General features: G+C 35.7%; 1 protein-coding gene across 5 annotated transcripts in view; it reads right to left on the bottom strand.

Moving 5' to 3' along the window:
- LOC126812039 (four and a half LIM domains protein 2) overlaps window positions 1–17,956 on the bottom strand; it is a 95,489-nt gene that overhangs the window by 46,989 nt on the left and 30,544 nt on the right. For 4 of the 5 annotated variants that reach the window (XM_050538207.2, XM_050538208.2, XM_050538204.2 and 1 more), the window contains exon 2: window positions 6,243–6,328. In XM_050538207.2, coding sequence (XP_050394164.1) covers window positions 6,243–6,328 — 86 coding nt within the window. Of the gene's footprint in view, window positions 1–6,242; window positions 6,329–17,290; window positions 17,372–17,956 lie in introns of those variants that run through there. The other variant, XM_050538205.2, reaches the window with a different exon arrangement.

Genomic DNA, 17,956 nt, shown 5'->3' on the forward strand with positions numbered 1-17,956 from the left:
TGTTTATATAAACAGTTTTGTTAACTAAACTTAACTACAGATAATGTAAGATCTGTGAATTCAATCTAACATTCAAATATACTTTTATTTAGAATTTAATTTTTTAACAGCCCAGCGGAGAATTTATCTTTATCTTTCTAGATGTTATTCAGCAAGTTTGTTTGTTTCTTTGTTCAAGGTGTAGTGATGATTTGAAACAGGCTTTTGAAGCTGCGTCTGTTTAACCATCTCAACTTAACCATTTCACCTGTGGGTTTGTTATTATATTAGTCTTTAATTAGATCTTAATTTCATCAAAATCTGGGAGCCACGGTGGCTAGGTGGTTAAGACGCTGGCTCACTAGCCTGGAGGTCGGGTGTTCGATCCCTGCATTGGCCGAGAAAGTTCATCCTGATTTTCCGACGTAGTTTCCCCTTGTCAGTGGTGCAGAACGGAGGGCCTGACAAGGACAGCTGTCTAGTCCTTCGGATGAGACGGAAAACCGAGGTCCCGTGTATACATTAAAATGCACGTAAAAGATGCCTTGGCAGTTGGAATTCGATATAAGAGTAGGCGATAGTGGCGCTACCCAGGCAAAAATTTCCCTCATAGCACACTGTATGGCGTATGCCTGTCTTCATTAGCCCAGTATAGGAGCAGAACAGTAGGACGTTAAACCCCATTTCATTTCATTTCATCAAAATCTATGTTCACCCTGGGTCACCATCCCTTAGATCTTATGCAGTATAAACAAACCAAATCGTGAGGTCGTCACCATCCCATAGATCTTATGCAGTATAAACAAACCAAATCGTGAGGTCGTCACCATCCCTTATATCTTATGCAGTATAAACAAACCAAATCGTGAGGTCGTCACCATCCCTTAGATCTTCAATCCTATTTCCTTTCGTTTTTTATAGTTCAAAATCTCGTTTTACTTGTCTTCACAACACTAGGATCTGGAAGAGTTGTTATTTAACAGGCGTTCTAGTTGATGTGAGGAATCAGCCAATGAAACAGTCTGTTACGGCGAGTTCTTGACATTCTCTGCATGGAAATGTGGGTTAACCCCTAGAAACGTCAATGCTGATTGATTAATCAATGTCTGACGTTATAGGGTCAAAAGGCGCTCGTATGACCCCTGACGCGACCTTGCAGTACAACTGGTCAGATCTTCATGTAGTGTAGGCCATCGAACGTATAATAAAATGAAACAAAATATAGATCTGTATTTTAATCAGATTGTTAGATCTAATGCAGTATAAGCAAACCAAAATGTGAGGTCACCAGCCCTTACATCTTATGCAATATAAGCCAACCAAAACAAAATAAAGATGCAATTTTAACCCTTTGAAAACGAGCAGCTGTGGCAATCAGGGACGTAACTAGCTCAGAGCAACAAGGGGGGTGGGAAGTGTTCTCAGTGGGTGCTGTAAAATTGACAGACAATGTATATCTATTGTTTTTATGGTTGACAATTTTTTCAGGGGGGTGGGGGGCGAAACATTTTGCTTTGCACCCCACCTGCACTCCCCACTCCCCACTAGTTACGGGCCTGGTGGCAATATAGAGCATCCGGCGGTTCTCTGGAGGTTACCTTCACTTGTGTGATGTGGTCCTACTGCAATTACTATTACCTCAAGACTAGGTCCTAAGAACACAATATAGAGATTGTGAAAAGTTCAGGGACTCGGCATTCAAATGGTTAATGATTTATCAGATAAAACGAACAAACAGTCTTGTTAAAATTCTTCAACCTACATCACATGTACTTTCCTCACCTAGCTGGTCAATAATTCAAATGAATAATAAATTACGTAATTTCTGTTTTATTCTCGTTTACTAATTAAATCCTCATTGATAAAATCACGCAAACCTCCTTATATCTCAGGCAAAAAAAATAATGATTATTTATATAACATGTTGATACCCCGTTCTACTCCTCCTAAATTGCTAGTAATCATCTTCTACGATTGTTCTCTGATGTTCAATTTATGGAATTAGTCTACAAAACAATTAACAATTTAATGTAGCGTGGTGCTAAAATCTCTAATTAAGTGGATTCTAATGAGGAGAGGCAATTTCGCGGGAGGGAAAATGATTAAGACGAACAAGATTCTATCACGCTATTAGGTTGGTGTCGAGAAAATGTCAGAAGTTAATATCCACCAAATTGTACACATGGTCAAAACACATTGCCGACATAAAAAAAATCTGAAGTAAAATGAAAATCAATGTAAATGTTTATTGATTTGTACGTCTGTGATGTGAACCTTTCCGAATCTATCGAGTCAAGGTAGCTGATAGTTTATAGGTTTATTTAATTTTTTTGATTAATGTCAATCCAAATGTCCATTTCCTTGTCACAATTTCTCTCCGTTTCTGATAAAAGAAACATGCAGTAATGGAATTTGATTTATAAGTCTAATTTTCGTAAATGGCTGTTTTATTTTTTATAAAATGTTTTCTCTGCCATGTAAATGTATTGGCAATTATTTTTCTTTTATCATTTAAATGACTCTTCCAATTTTCTAATCCTATTCCATGATTGGATACCAACAAGAAAAAAAAAAACCATTTCCTCAAAAAAGCTTTAGAACTTTCAGGATACTAACTGCTGCATTTTAAAGAAAACAGCCTCAAATCCTGACATTCATCTGTTTATTATTTATTCCATTTTTTTCGTTTTTAAAGAATAAAATGTAAATGTTTAAAAAAAAAACATTGCCATGTTCTCAAAGTACACACCATAATTCCTCAAGCAATTTATGTTGCTGATCCAATCATAAATATGCCTGCAAACGTTAAAACATGTTCATGTGTAAAAATATTGAGATAAAAAGGCTAATTTAGTGGTTATGTAATAAAATCGGCACTAAAATCACACCGGGGGAAAACAGAACCATCAAATAATGGCTTCCTCTTATATGGTTTGGTATAATAAACAATTGAGGCTTGTGATTTCTCTAAACGGTTTATACAAAATGTTCTCAAAACCACAGAAAACCCAGCAAACATTTTCACTTGAACCTTTAAATACCATACTTTCCAGCTGAGAGAATAAATTTGAGAACCTGATAATTTTACTTGATAATGTTTTATATATACATGTTTTTCAATTTAAAAACGAAACGTATAAAAACAAGCCAAGAGTGAGGATAATGTCCCCCCACCTACGACACATATTAATTAATTGCATATTGATTTTTTTTTAAAGCATCAAGCAATCAAACTTAAACATGCATTATGCAAGAGCAAAATCTGCTTATTACAAGTCTTTCTTTAGGCCTGAAATGTTATCTAAATTATCAATTAGACATTAATTAACTTATCCAGACCATAATAAACTCTCGATGTCAAGGCTAGCCTACAATGTAGGCTGGATTAGATTCCTATATGCCGCTAACGGTCAAAGATAATTAAATCAGAAAAAGTGGATAATCGAGACTATGCTGTTTATATTAATGATTTTAGTAATGATAATCGAGACTATGCTGTTTATATTAATGATTTTAGTAATGATAACCGAGACTATGCAAAAATTTCACCGGCTCCTTTCTCGGCTCATAGTGGATCAATTTGACTGAAATTTTCAGCAAATTACCTTTACACTATCTAGTTTTTAACTATTATAGCGAGAACTGCCATCTCTTTATCTTATCTCCCATAATATATCTTTAATCAAGGTTTTGATACAATGATATTATACATGTTAGATCTATTTGATAAGGCCAACTTCAAGTTTGGTCAAAGGTCACGAGATGTAAACAGGGCTAGCACTAATCCCAACCCTAACCCTGGACCTAGCCTCAATGCTTACCCTAACCCTCGCCAACAATCACATGCCCTAACCTTATTTACATTTCAGCAACTTTGAAGAAAATTGAGCTGGCCTTAACAAATAGATTTAGCCATACAACTAGTTTCATCACTCTCACACAGTTAGAATCAAAGTTATTCTGTCGCAAAGCATTGACCAATCAAATTGCTTATCTCTGCTTAGCCTAGGTAGAAAAAACACATCTTCAAACTCTATCAAACTAATAAACACCTACACCATGTCCGAACATTCTAGTTCAATTAAAAGCAGTTATTGTATCCGAACTGACAGACATAAGGCTGGGACAAACAGCACAACAAGATATTTTCGGTGGGTTACATCTCAATTCCTGATTCAATTCAACAACGCAATACGTATAATTAACGAGGCATAGTTGAAACCATTATCAATAAAAAGTAGGGTGAAATGTCAACAATAACATTGACTATACCAACAAAATGTCACATCGCTCTTCTTAGCAAATACTGTACATCATTGTAGTTTACGCGTAGATTTCTCAGGTTAGAAATAACTCAATGAATACTATCATCAGATTACATACAAGAAATTAAAGCATTTCTCATATTTTATAATTAAAAGTAATCTGTAATCGGACTCATCTATTATAAATATAATCTTTTCGTGTCCTAGATCCTAATTTTTTACCAATATCTTATCTTGGTGTAAGAAATGGAATATTTTAAGTTTAAAATATCCTAATGTGCATTGAAGGTTTAATGGTAGTCAAGTGATCGAACACTGGCGTCTCAATTAAAATGTTATAAAAATAAACACAAAGTTATATGGATAACAATTACTATATTTCTATTAAAGCTACGTTTCAACAATGATTCTCTTGTCGTTTTCAAGCACAATACTGATACAGATAGAAGGAATGAGATATATATACTATGTACAATCACAACATTCAATGAAAACTCATTGTACATAGTATATATATCTCATTCCTTCTATCTGTATCAGTATTGTGCTTGAAAACGACAAGAGAATCATTGTTGAAACGTAGCTTTAATAGAAATATAGTAATTGTTATCCATATAACTTTGTGTTTATTTTTTAATGTGCTCAATTACTAAATGCCATTCAAACAGTATAAAATGTTATAGGTTGAATCCTGGAGCGGATCGAGATGAACCTGCGAAATTTTTCACACCCAGTTGCATACTAAACTTAGGCTGTCTATCTACAGTTACCGCTGCTTGAGAACAGACACTAAGCTAGTTAACAGACATTTTAAGTCTTAAATTAATAATTTTTGTCAAAACACTAAGCATATTTCGAGAATTTTGTTAAGTATTTATTCTGCTTCCATTTAATAAAATTGAAAAAGTTTATTTAGTCTTTGTGTGTATGACAAATGTGAAATGGAGTAGATCACATGATGAATAAATTAATAGTCACGTTTAAGTGTAATCACTATCAGTTCTGAGTCAACATAAGCCCTCCGAATTCAGATGCTCTCAGTTGCTGATATGATCGACATAAGCACACTTTTAACTGGCTGCAACTAGTTAAATTGCTTTGAGTTGCAAAGTCGACATTAGGCCCCCTTAGTGAAAAAAGTTCAAAATGTTTTTTTTTAAATATGCCCATCTGTGGTGTTCCTATCCTTTTCACTTTAACAAACTTTCATCTTGATTATCTAAGGATGATTTCTATCAAATTTTATAGAAGTCCATTCAAGGAGAACATTTTTCATTTTCAAGACTACATACTTTCCCTCTTAAAGGTGCCAGCAATTAAATTTGAACAAATCTGAATAAAGACTATCCTTGCTATATATAACTATCAAATTTCATTTAAATCCATCAAATACATGTAGTTTAGGAAAAGAGGTCAAAAGTGACCAACTATTAGGCTGACAAGTAAAAACACAAGCCTGAGGGCAGATCACCTGATGGTTTAAAAATGTAAAGTTTTGCTAATTAACCATTTAAAGAAATATATCTTTACTAGCAGGATACCCGGCTTCGGTCAGTGGTCATGACTCCGAAACCGGAAGTGGTAGACTAACGCCACAAGGCCTATGTTACTCCCCGGTCCGAGCTACCCCTATACCCCAAATTTCAGACTCGGGGCAGACCTAGTGTAACCGCCAACCCCGAACAGACAGACAGACAAACAGACAAAAGACAGTCACAAATATATGTATAGATGTAAAGACCCTTACGCGCAAGCGAATTATTGAAATAAAATTGAACCATATATTATACCCAAAATGACCTGGTTTGTGTCGAGTGGACGTTAAACCCCATTTCTCTCTCTCTTTCACTCCATTACGTTCTCAGAGCGTTTACAAGACCACCTCACTTCAGTGTTCGCGACTGGAACCATTTAACCTCTTCACACAACATTAAACTCATGAGTTTACTGATTTTGCCTACCAGGTAGCTGTCACAAAACATAAATTATCTTAATTACCTCCATTCATGAGTAAGAAACCCAGGACATCTATCACCACAAGCTACACACGGTTGTCCATCATCGACTTCTTCAACCACCACACCCTGTAATCATAATAATTATATAGTTATAATATAAACTAGTGTTGTCAGTCAACACAATACACGATGACAGAGGGAGTCTTGATTCTTGAGTTAAAGGGCGTATGATTCTATTCTTTGGAACCTTAAAATAGATGAAAATGGATATAAAAGCATATATTATTGTAATATCGGCAATATTATATACTGGAAAACAACCGGAATGGGTCTAAAAGCACATATTATTGTAATATGAATGTATATAAAGTGATTTATATTACATTTTTAACATTTTTATTGTAATTTCTCATCAATTATGTTCCTTGAAATATGTGAACAGTCCAAACTGCGAGGCAGTTGTTTATGCCTGCTTAACCCAATTTTTTATTATTATTTTGCCGTTGGTGAATCAGCTATTACTAATTACTTCATCATTGTCTTATAGATATGTTTTGCTTTGTTCATTACAAATGGCACCCGAAACCATAGAATACATGACTCGTGTATTGATTTTAAAATTTTCATATTCACGGCAAAATAACATCAGTAATGATAGAAATGGATCAATATTGAATTTTAATTTGTGTTTTTAATTTCGAATTTTATAGAAAATATTGAGTTTAGAGGTTTAGCTTCTTTAATACATCAGACTGCTAAATTATTTTGAATTTATCTAATCCTATGAGACTTTGAATTTAAGTCTAAAGACTAATACCCACCATGCACCATTGACCATAGATACAAACACAGCCACAGCTGGATTCTATATCTTTCAGTGTCCATTTGTATAATAATGTTATACTTGATATTTAGTCTCTCCAATCGCTCATAAAAATGAATAATTTACAATTCTTGAAAGAAAATATCACAAAGCTTTAAAGGAGCTAAATCGCTAATATTTGGCACCTAAAAATTTACACAAATGGGTCGCAATGCATGTAATAATGTAATATGAATGTATATAAACTGTTTACATTCAATCGTTTCCGTTTTTAAATCTAATTTCAAGTCTTTTATGTTCGGCGGAATACGCCAGACGTCTCAATGGATTGTCAATCTCTGGCGTCTGGTTATTCCAGTCTACACCGATAGTATTTATTGCGCATGCTCAACAGATAAGAATATGGCGTCACCGTTTGACATGAGTTGTGGCACATGTCTAGTCTCGTTCTTACAGTCCCTTGTTACAAATGGCCCTGAAAAGCATTATTGTACACGATTCGTGTACCAATGGTAAAATGTTTACTTTGTCTTAAATATTGGATATCAGAAGCCCATCTTTTCCCGGTAAGATCACAACATCAATGTTGATTTAAATTGACAAACAATTCGTCTTTTCAATGTCAAAGAATTTGGATGATATTGAGTTAGAGACTTAGCTACTTTAAATAGACAGTTGGACAAGATTAATATAAATGTTTCTGTGAGTCTTATACACTGAATTAACAATATTTATTCAACAGCTCCTTTAGTTGGTGTGCATTATAAGAGCCAATTGGAGACTGTGATTGGCTTAAATTAACAAAATTTATCTAAGACTGCGTCTCTAGTTTTGGAGCCACGTGTTCGATCCCTGCATTGGTCGAGAAAGTTCATCGAGATTTTCCGACATAGTTTCCCCTTGTCAGTGGTGCAGCTGTCTAGTCATTTGGATGAGACGAAAAACCGAGGTCCCATGTATATATTAGAATACACATAAAAGATCCCTAGGCAGATGGAATTCGATATAAGAGTCGGTCACAGTGCCGCTGCCCGGGCGAAATTTCCCTCATAGCACCCTGTATGACATACGCCCGTCTTCATTAGCCCAGTAGGAGCAGAACAGTAGGACGTTAAACCCCATTTCATTTCGTTTATTGCTTCTATAGTTTATGTTCTTTATTGGATCAAATCAAACCATGATAGGATACTTTGGTTGGCTATCTCGATTTGAGCAGAGTCTCAAAAATAAAACTCTGAGAAAACATGAAATTTAAGCGCCCAAATATTGAGTCGTTTGGGCGTGAACGTCAAAAATGCTTATCCGGACACGTAACCCTTTTAAGATTTTGGGTCAATTTATTCGTTGGGTGACCTGATAATCGATTCCGGGTCCTTTAGAGGTCTATACAGTGAATGACCCATGCGTTGTACTTGATAACAAATGGTACATGTCACCTACATATTATTTTTATAAAATAAAAGTCTGATTTTTGCAGACACCGCATAATACAGCTTAGGACACCAGTCTCCATTTCCAAATGAAGACTAAGGGGTTTAAGTTGTTTGAAAACATATCACATACATTGAGTTAGTTGCTCGGCCCTGAGATAAAGGATTTTAAGGGATTTGAATACAAAATTAAGAAGTTTTATTCTCCCAAATATTATCGGGATTGGCTCTTTAAAATAAATAACATAAACTAAGAGATACTGGCAATTAGAACTTGTTTCATTTGCATTATAGCAGTACATGGCAGATTTCAATCTTTTTGTTCATGGGTCAACACAACTCTGCCATTGATGTCCATATCAAAACTAATGTTTCTATTTGAAATTATACAGATTTATAGCTGTAGTTGCTTCTCTTTGTGAACATTAGTGCTATAATGCCTGAATGTTTCATGAAGCATAAGATCAGTAAATTTATATTATTTTTTTTCTCCTTAATTTAAAGATACACTATGTAAGATTTAAATAAAATAGATATTGAAAAGTGAATATTGAAAATTTCATTCCAATTACTTTATTCTTGGCAAAATTATATATGAACTTTGACTGTTTGAACATGTACTTGGCAACAAAGAATAAGTCTTGATTATCCTTTCTAAATTTCAAAATCTTGTTAGTGGTCAAATCCATCAAAATGATTATATTGAAAAGCTCATTAACATTACTTATTCTGAGCGAAGTTATAAGTGATGGAAGATGTAGCGTATATTGTTTATTATCGAAGCAATGGTACTGGACAATCGAGACCGAGTCTCGATTATCAATATTTTATCGTTTAATTTTTAATCTCGCTGATGTCCTAATCCATATAAATCTTGGCAATCCAATCGGATTCCATTGTTCTAGAGTGTTGATTATAAGCATGAATAAACATCTATATAATAGTTTATATATGGCGTTGGAATAAACAAGCAAATGAGGATGAATATAATATACATAAGGTTTACATACAAAAACACGTAAACCTTCTGTACATTATTTTCATTATCATTTGCTTGAAAACGTTGAAAGAACTCTCAACGAAACGCCACTTTAATTAAAATATTAATCGTGTTCCATATTATGTTTTTGTGTTTTTTACGTATGTCAGTTCCTAAATGCCGCTCAAAGAAGATATAGCGTTGGAAGCTAAAATAAAGACCTGTCCCCCACCTTGAACCCCCATTGACAGAACGGTAGTCTTGTTTTACAATCACTGATGTACTGTAAGAGAGAGAGAGAGAGAGATGGGGTTTAACATCCAATCGACACAAACTAGGTCATTTCGGGCCTAACATATGGTTCAATTTAATTTCAATAATACGCTTGCACGTAGGGTTCTTTAACAATTGAAGGAAACCGGACGACCCAGAGAAAACCCACGAGTTTGGACAGGTGACCCTACTCCTTGTCACGTACAACCGGGAAATCGAAACCACGCCAGTTGACTCAATGACAGACCTTATGATACAGCGCAAACATGCTAACCATTCAGCCATGCAACCCACCACTGATGTACTAAATGAACTAAACTAAATAGCTGAATCGGCATTGTTGTTGAGGGTGATAGAAAGTAGTTTATATAGCACTATGGTACCATGGTATAATACTGCTAGAACAATGTCTATTTACTAATCAATATTAAGAACCAAGTAGGTCATTTTGTACCAGTTTAACTACCAATGTGGAGATTTGCGGTTGCGAATCCTCCTCAATATTGGATGATGTCACGATTAACCTTTTGGTATTCACCAAAAATTACCCACTAACAATATCTGTTGTCACCTAATATCCCCAAGCATTAACTTCTGGTGTAATATTAATGACTAATTCATCAATATTTTTTTCTATTCCGTTTTGATTATGTTGGTCATTACTGAAGTAGCGTCTGCTAAATATAGTCTCTATTGATCCGAAGAAAACTGATAAAGCGTCTTATTTTTGGATTCTGTATAAGCCGAGCAATTTTCTCGTCAGACAAACTGTATTCATCATATTTATTGTGTATTGTCTACACGACAAATTTGAATATTGAGCTGGCCGTGTCTATTATCATCTCTGATCTTAATTATCATAAATATAAGAGGGATATAAGAACATCATTATATTAATAACAGCATTGCTTTATCTTTATGAAAACAGAGTTACCTTACTTTATAATTACTATCCATATTGTAAACAAACTTAATACTCTTGTAATTAGGTATTTCCCTATCTTGTCTAAACAAACTATTATCTCAACGTGCAGGCACCTATCAATTATATTTAAATTGACATTCATAACAATTTTATATGATAGACTTATACTGAACGGTGATATTTGAGAAATAATGGCTATTGTATTCCGTTTAATTAAGAGCGGCTTGTGGTTAATAATGTGCTTGTTATGATTAGTAATTTTTTCTGAGATTCTTGACAAATTTCCATGAACAGATAAAGTCAGAAAGCACTCAGTGATCTGTACAGCTCTCTACAAAGTTTGAATATTGTGCTCAGATTGACCTACATGATGGTGTGTCCATTCTCAGATTGACATACATGGTGGTGTGTTCATTCTCAGATTGACCTACATGATGGTGTGTCCGTTCTCAAATTGACCTACATGGTGGTGTCTATTATCAGATTGACCTACATGATGGTGTCTCCATTCTGAGATTGACCTACATGATGGTGTGTCCATCCTCAGATTGACCTACATGATGGTGTCTATTCTCAGATTGACCAACATGGTGGTGTCTATTCTCAGATTGACCTACATGGTGGTGTCTATTCTCAGATTGACCTACATGATGGTGTCTCCATTCTGAGATTGACCTACATGATGGTGTGTCCATCCTCAGATTGACCTACATGATGGTGTCTATTCTCAGATTGACCAACATGGTGGTGTCTATTCTCAGATTGACCTACATGATGGTGTGTCCATTCTAAGATTGCCCTACATGGCGGCGTGTCCATTCTCAGATTGAAAGTTTTAGTATTTTGTCCTAGTTTGAACATAGACCCTAGTGGTGGTGAGTTTAAGTCTGTACTGAGATCGAGCTTGAGCTTGAAAGAGAGAAATTGTGTGTAACATCAACTTGACACAAACTAGGTCATTTCAGGACTAACATATGGTTCAATTATATTACAATAACTCATTTGTGCTAAGTGATCTTGAATAGTGGGAGAAAACTGGACGGACCCGGAGAAAACCCATGAAGCTGGACAGACGACATTACTCCTTGTCACGTACAACTGGGTAATCAAAACCATGCCAGTTGACTCAATGACAGACCTTATGATACAACGCGCACGTGCTAACCATTCGGCCATCCATCCAATCCCCCTGAGTGAGCTTGAGGATAGTGTGAATATGGTTGAGTTTGATGTATACAATGGTGATAATCTTGTATGTTTGATCAGATAGATATATTGATTAGAGTATTTTAACATGATTGCTAAAATTGGTCTACAAATTATCAGAAATCAGTCAAATCAAATCAATTGTTATCATCTAACAGAAATAATTTTACTTTCATTGTTTAATGTAATAAATCTATCTATGTTATAACTCAGGGGGATTGGATGGCCGAGTGGTTATCGCATGTGTGCTGTATCATCTGTCATTAAGACAACTGGCGTGGTTTCGATTCCCAGGTTGTACAGGGGGAGGGGCGATGTTCGAGTAGTTAGCATGTGTGCGCTGTATCATAAGGTCTGTCATTGAGACAACTGGCATGGTTTCGATTCCTCAGTTGTATGTGACAAGGAGTAAGGTCACCTGTCCAACCTCGTGGGTTTTCTCCTGGTCCTCTGATTTCCTCCCACTGCTAAAGATCCCTACGCACAAGCAAATTATTGAAATAAAAAATTTAAACATATGTTAGTCCCGAAATGACCTAGTTTGTGTCGAGTGGACGTTAAACCCCATTTCTCTCTCTCTATATATTATTTTATCAACATTACAGCAAATTTCTACCATTCATATACAAAATCAATGTGACAAGCTGTAAAAACAGGAATACAATAAACTTTATGAGCAAGTCATACAAATATAAGGAGAAGCAAACCTTTCAGTCAAATATGTTACGTAATGACATAAAGTTGTTTCAAATTACAAGGATGTAATGGATCAATTCTTCATCTCCACTGCTTTAACAAGCAGATTGTAATTATCGATATTCTCTAGCCATATGCAGGGTCTTAATACAACAAGAAAAAAACAAATCATCTTGCTTATACTACAAGAAGCTGAAAAAACACACTTGTGACTAACTGCTTAAAGCAGCCCAACTGTTTAATTCAATCTGGTTATACTACAGAGTCACAGAGATATGAATGAAGTAAATATGTAGTGAGCAATGTGAAGGTCAAAAGAGGATCCAGAAAGGCGTACAGGGGTGTAAATATTACAATTTATCTGTGAACCTTTTTTATTCTTAGGTGCATCCCCACCCCTCCCTTTCTAGAAAGGCGTAAAAGGGGTGTCAACGTTGCTATTTATCTGTGAACCTCTTTTATTCTTAGGTGCACCCCACCCCTCCCTTTCCAGAAAGCCATAAAAGGGGTGTCAAAGTTCCTGTTTATCTGTGAATCTCTTTTGTTCTTGGGTGTATGCTCAACCCTCCCTTTTCAAATTCTTTTATCAAATGTTGATGGATGCATATAGTATCTTCTCTCCTGAGTTCCACAACACTTCCTAATAACTATAAGCCAGGTGGAATTTCCTTTCGATTCCGTGGGGTTGGATGGCCGAATGGCTAGCACGTGCGTGCTGTATCATAAGGTCTGTCATTGAGTCAACTAGTGTGGTTTCGAATACTGGGTTGTACATGACAAGGAGTAGAGTGGCCTGTCCAACCTCGTGGGTTTCCTCTGCGTCCTCCGGTTTCCTCCCACTGCTAAAGACCCCTACGCGCAAGCGAAATATTGAAATAAAATTAAACCATATGTTAGTCCCGAAATGACCTAGTCTGCGTCGAGTGGACGTTAAACTCTCTCTCTCTCTCTCTCTCTCTCTCTCTCTCTCTCTCTCCTTTCGATTCCCTAAAGCAAAATACTGTTGCAGTTCATTATCTTAATGTTCTATCAAATGCTTTAGATCTGTACCTTTCAGTTGTAATAACAGCATCAATTATTTCAAATTATTATGACTATAAGTAATTAAACGAGTTTCATATTCTTCATTAACTCCATATTATAACTCATTAACACAGAATATAACAAGCCAACAGTGAGGCTGATGTCCCCCGCCGAAATAGGAAAATAATTAGAGGACACATATAAATTTATCACAAATTATCTTTTACAAAGTATTGAACAATCGTAGGAGAGTTATTGTTTTCCAAAGTCTCGACCAATCAAATTGCGTATCGCTCTGCTTACCCTGAGCAGAAAATGCTCATTATCAAACTTAGTCAAGGTATTACTGTAATGAAACTATACACCAAGTTTCATCAATCTCACTTAATTAGAACTAAAGTTATCGTGTCCCAAAGCATCAACCAATCAAATTGCTTATCTCTGCTTACCCTAAGCGGAAAATGCTCATCTTCGAACTCCATCAAGGCATTGACCTAATCAACACATACACCAAGTTTGAACATTCTAGCTCAATTAGGAAGAGAGTTATCGTGCCCCAAAGTATCAACCAATCAAATTGCTTATCTCTGCTTACCCTAAGCGGAAAATGCTCATCTTCGAACTCCATCAAGGCATTGACCTAATAAACACATACACCAAGTTTGAACATTCTAGCTCAATTAAAAGTTATCGTGTCCCAAAGCATCAACCAATCAAATTGCTTATCTCTGCTTACCCTAAGCGGAAAATGCTCATCTTCGAACTCCATCAAGGCATTGACCTAATCAACACATACACCAAGTTTGAACATTCTAGCCCAATTAGGAAGAGAGTTATCGTGTCCCAAAGCATCAACCAATCAAATTGCTTATCTCTGCTTACCCTAAGCGGAAAATGCTCATCTTCGAACTCCATCAAGGCATTGACCTAATAAACACATACACCAAGTTTGAACATTCTAGCTCAATTAGGAAGAGAGTTATTGTGTCCCAAAAAGTGTGACGGACAGACAGACGGACGGACAGACGGACAGACCCATTTTAATAGTCCCCTGCTTTCTTCGAAAGGCGGGGGACAAAAATCAAAGACTACACAAATAATAAATATTGGTTATCATATCCAATCTGCGTGTATATTCACAACCAATTTTCCAATTCTGTAGCGGAAAGTTAATTATTGCACCATTAGATCCATATTAATTGCACAATTAGATCCATTATAATTTGTTATGAAACCATAATTTGTTATTGTGGTATGGCAATGATAAAAAAAAGAATAGCTGATTATATCTAAACACAGTGGCATATCATAATTAGACACTAATAGCTTAGATACCATTCATTCTGTTACGGTAATTAAACCAGTTATTTGCATGGAGGAACTTGGTATAATGATTTCATGGTTTATTTCAGGCAGAGTAGCAACGTTAAATTGATTGAATTTGCTTTCTCCATCATCAAGACCTTTATTCTACAAAATCCATGGGTGGAGGGTTGGGGACAGGATTTTGATCGGTCTGTGAGTAGGGTAGACAGTCAAACATCAATGGTTTTCTCTGGGCAGGCAGGTACTCTGGTTTCACCCCACTGCTAACTACCCCTACGTGTAAGCGAATTATTGAAATCGAACCATACATTTGTCTCCAAAAGACCTAGTTTGGTTGAGCAGACGTTAAACCCCATTTCCCTCTCAAAAATTTTCTATTATTCAACTTTGATCAAATTTTGCAATGGCGCTTTAAGCAACGCAGACCATTAAAACATGACTTTATTGATGCAGATACTGTTGTGTGTTTTACCTTTTAACCTTAACATGAGTCTTCTGTTCCTACAGTTTCTCATCACTCGATACATTTATATAATCTTATTAACAGCTTCTAACATACTATCTAACTCTAAACACATTGATAGACTAAACCTTGTTATGGTGCGACAATACTATATACCGGAAAACACCAGAAAACAACCGAAAAACACCAGAAAACACCGGAAAACACCAGAAAACTACCGGAAAACACCATGTTATACTGAATACCGGAAAACACCGGAAAACACACTAAATACCGGAAAACACACTAAATACCGGAAAACACCCTAAATAGGTAATCCAGAGCCTGGTGCTCTGTTTGCGGGAAGTTAGGTTAGGGTTAGGTTTTCCAGAGGACCAGTGGGGGGTTAGGGTTAGGGTTAGGTTTTTCCGGTGTTTTCCAGAGGACCAGGCTCCGAGTTAGCTATTTAGGGTGTTTTCCGGTATTTAGGGTGTTGTCCGGTATTTAGTGTTTTTCCGGTGTTTTCCGGTATTCAGTATAACATGGTGTTTTCCGGTAGTTTTCCGGTATATAGTATAGCCCTTATGGTGCCAGGGCCGTAACTAGCTCAGAGCAACAAGGGGGTGGGGAAGTGTCCTCAGGGGTGCTGTAAAATTGATGGACAATGTATATCTATTTTTTTTACGGTCGAAAATTTACATCCAACACACAAAAACTAAATCAATTCATTATTATGAACAAGATCAGGAGCTAAGTGAGAGGGACACAGTGATGAGCTTTGCGTCAAGGATTTGAGTTTTTACGTCCCTCGCAAATGGCAAAAAATCACGCAGTTTCATCAATGCGGTTTTCGACATTATAATCATAATGCTCAACTCGAGTCAAACATATACCATAGGTCAGATATGCTACAAATAGACTCCAGCATGTTCCACAAAGCCCATTATTACTCAGTGACACTGGGAGGGACTGCCACCCCACCCCCTCCTTTTTTGAGGGCCTGGATGTGATCCTGTTCCTCATGCAAATTCATGGGTGTCCATGACCCTAACCAAGATCTATAATATATCTAATTTTATGAATCTGCTCTTTGGCAGATCTCTTCTAAAACTTATTGGGACACTGAATGGAAAACCTGGTTCCCAATGATGACCTACTTATGATCATGTGTTTGAGGTTATCGCTGCACAGCTCTTTAAGTAAATAAATTAATTATCTTTATCAGAGTTAATTATCTTTATACATGGATATACCGTTTGATTGTTAAGAATCAAAACATTGATAATCGTGAAATATCATGGAAGCCCTAAAAAACAAAAGAGATGTTAACCTTGTGTCCAACATAGACTTTTCTAATTTCTCTTCCAAATGCCTTAAATAATTTATATCTCAATCTTTCATCCATTGTTTAATAAACAGCGGATTTACCAAAAAATGTGTCTTTTTGCAAAATTCTAAGTAGTCACATGACTGAGGGGATTCCCCTCTAGAGCATGCTAATAATTTCAGTATGTAATAAAATGATCAGTATTTCACTATCAAAGCTTTTTTGCAATATTTTTGGACATGATATGGTGTGATCTTAATTATATTTAATCAAATTGAAAATAACTCTGTACAAAATATATAACTAAATTTCAAAACATACATTCTGAAGGGCAATATAAAATGAAAGGAAATGGGGTTTAATGTCCTCTATTTCTGCTCCATCCAAACTAATTCAAGAACAATATATCTTTAAGTAATTAAGATATCTTCTGTTGATTAAAGAGATTCCTTGACAATAAAAATATTCCATCAACATTCTGTCAAGACAGCAGTATTACTTATTCCTTCCTCATATAGAAGACGATGGGAGAAATCATCAGACATTTAACTAGGTCTTTTCTTCAGTTCAATGTCCTATTAAGTGGTGCCGATCATCTATTCTTTAATATAATACTTCTAAAAATAAACTCAACTTACCAAATGTGACCTGAGACAGCATAATTCAGATATTAAAGGTATTCTACGGTTTGGTATTACAATCATCAGAATATATAGAGACGTTAGACCTACATTTACTATCTGGGTTCACTATAACTAGTGCTTTTAGAAAGAATTTACATCTAAATTTGTCAGCAACAATCAATAGTCGCTACTATTCCTGGCACACCGTCTGACCTTTTCAACAAATATGAGGACCATACGGCTGCTGTCTTGTCTTGTGTTTTTGTCCTAGACTACTATATTGGCTTTAGTGACAGTATTAGAACCATAGTAATAGACACTATTCCAGGGTTCCGTGAAATAAGATATGGCTTCGATTTGACATCAATAACATGGCAACTGATATAGCTCTCAATGCCAACTTAATTCTGCTTTTAAGGTTGTAAAACTATCAGGTGGCCATTTTTATCAGTCAGATAACAGTCAACTTTAATCTATCAATGTACTCTCAATTAATCAAAGACAAAAATATATTTAGTGAGAATTTTTCCTACCTACAGGATGGATATATATTATATAGATATCAAAAGAGATAAATGAATCGCAGGTGCAAACTGCAACATTTGTTGGGCATCAAATTCAAGATAATTATTACTTCAAATATACTTGGTTTATCTGTTGCATCCCCCAAATATCTCTTTC

This window comes from Patella vulgata, chromosome 2 (genome assembly GCF_932274485.2).
Source record: "Patella vulgata chromosome 2, xgPatVulg1.2, whole genome shotgun sequence".
Classification (NCBI taxonomy): domain Eukaryota; kingdom Metazoa; phylum Mollusca; class Gastropoda; family Patellidae; genus Patella; species Patella vulgata.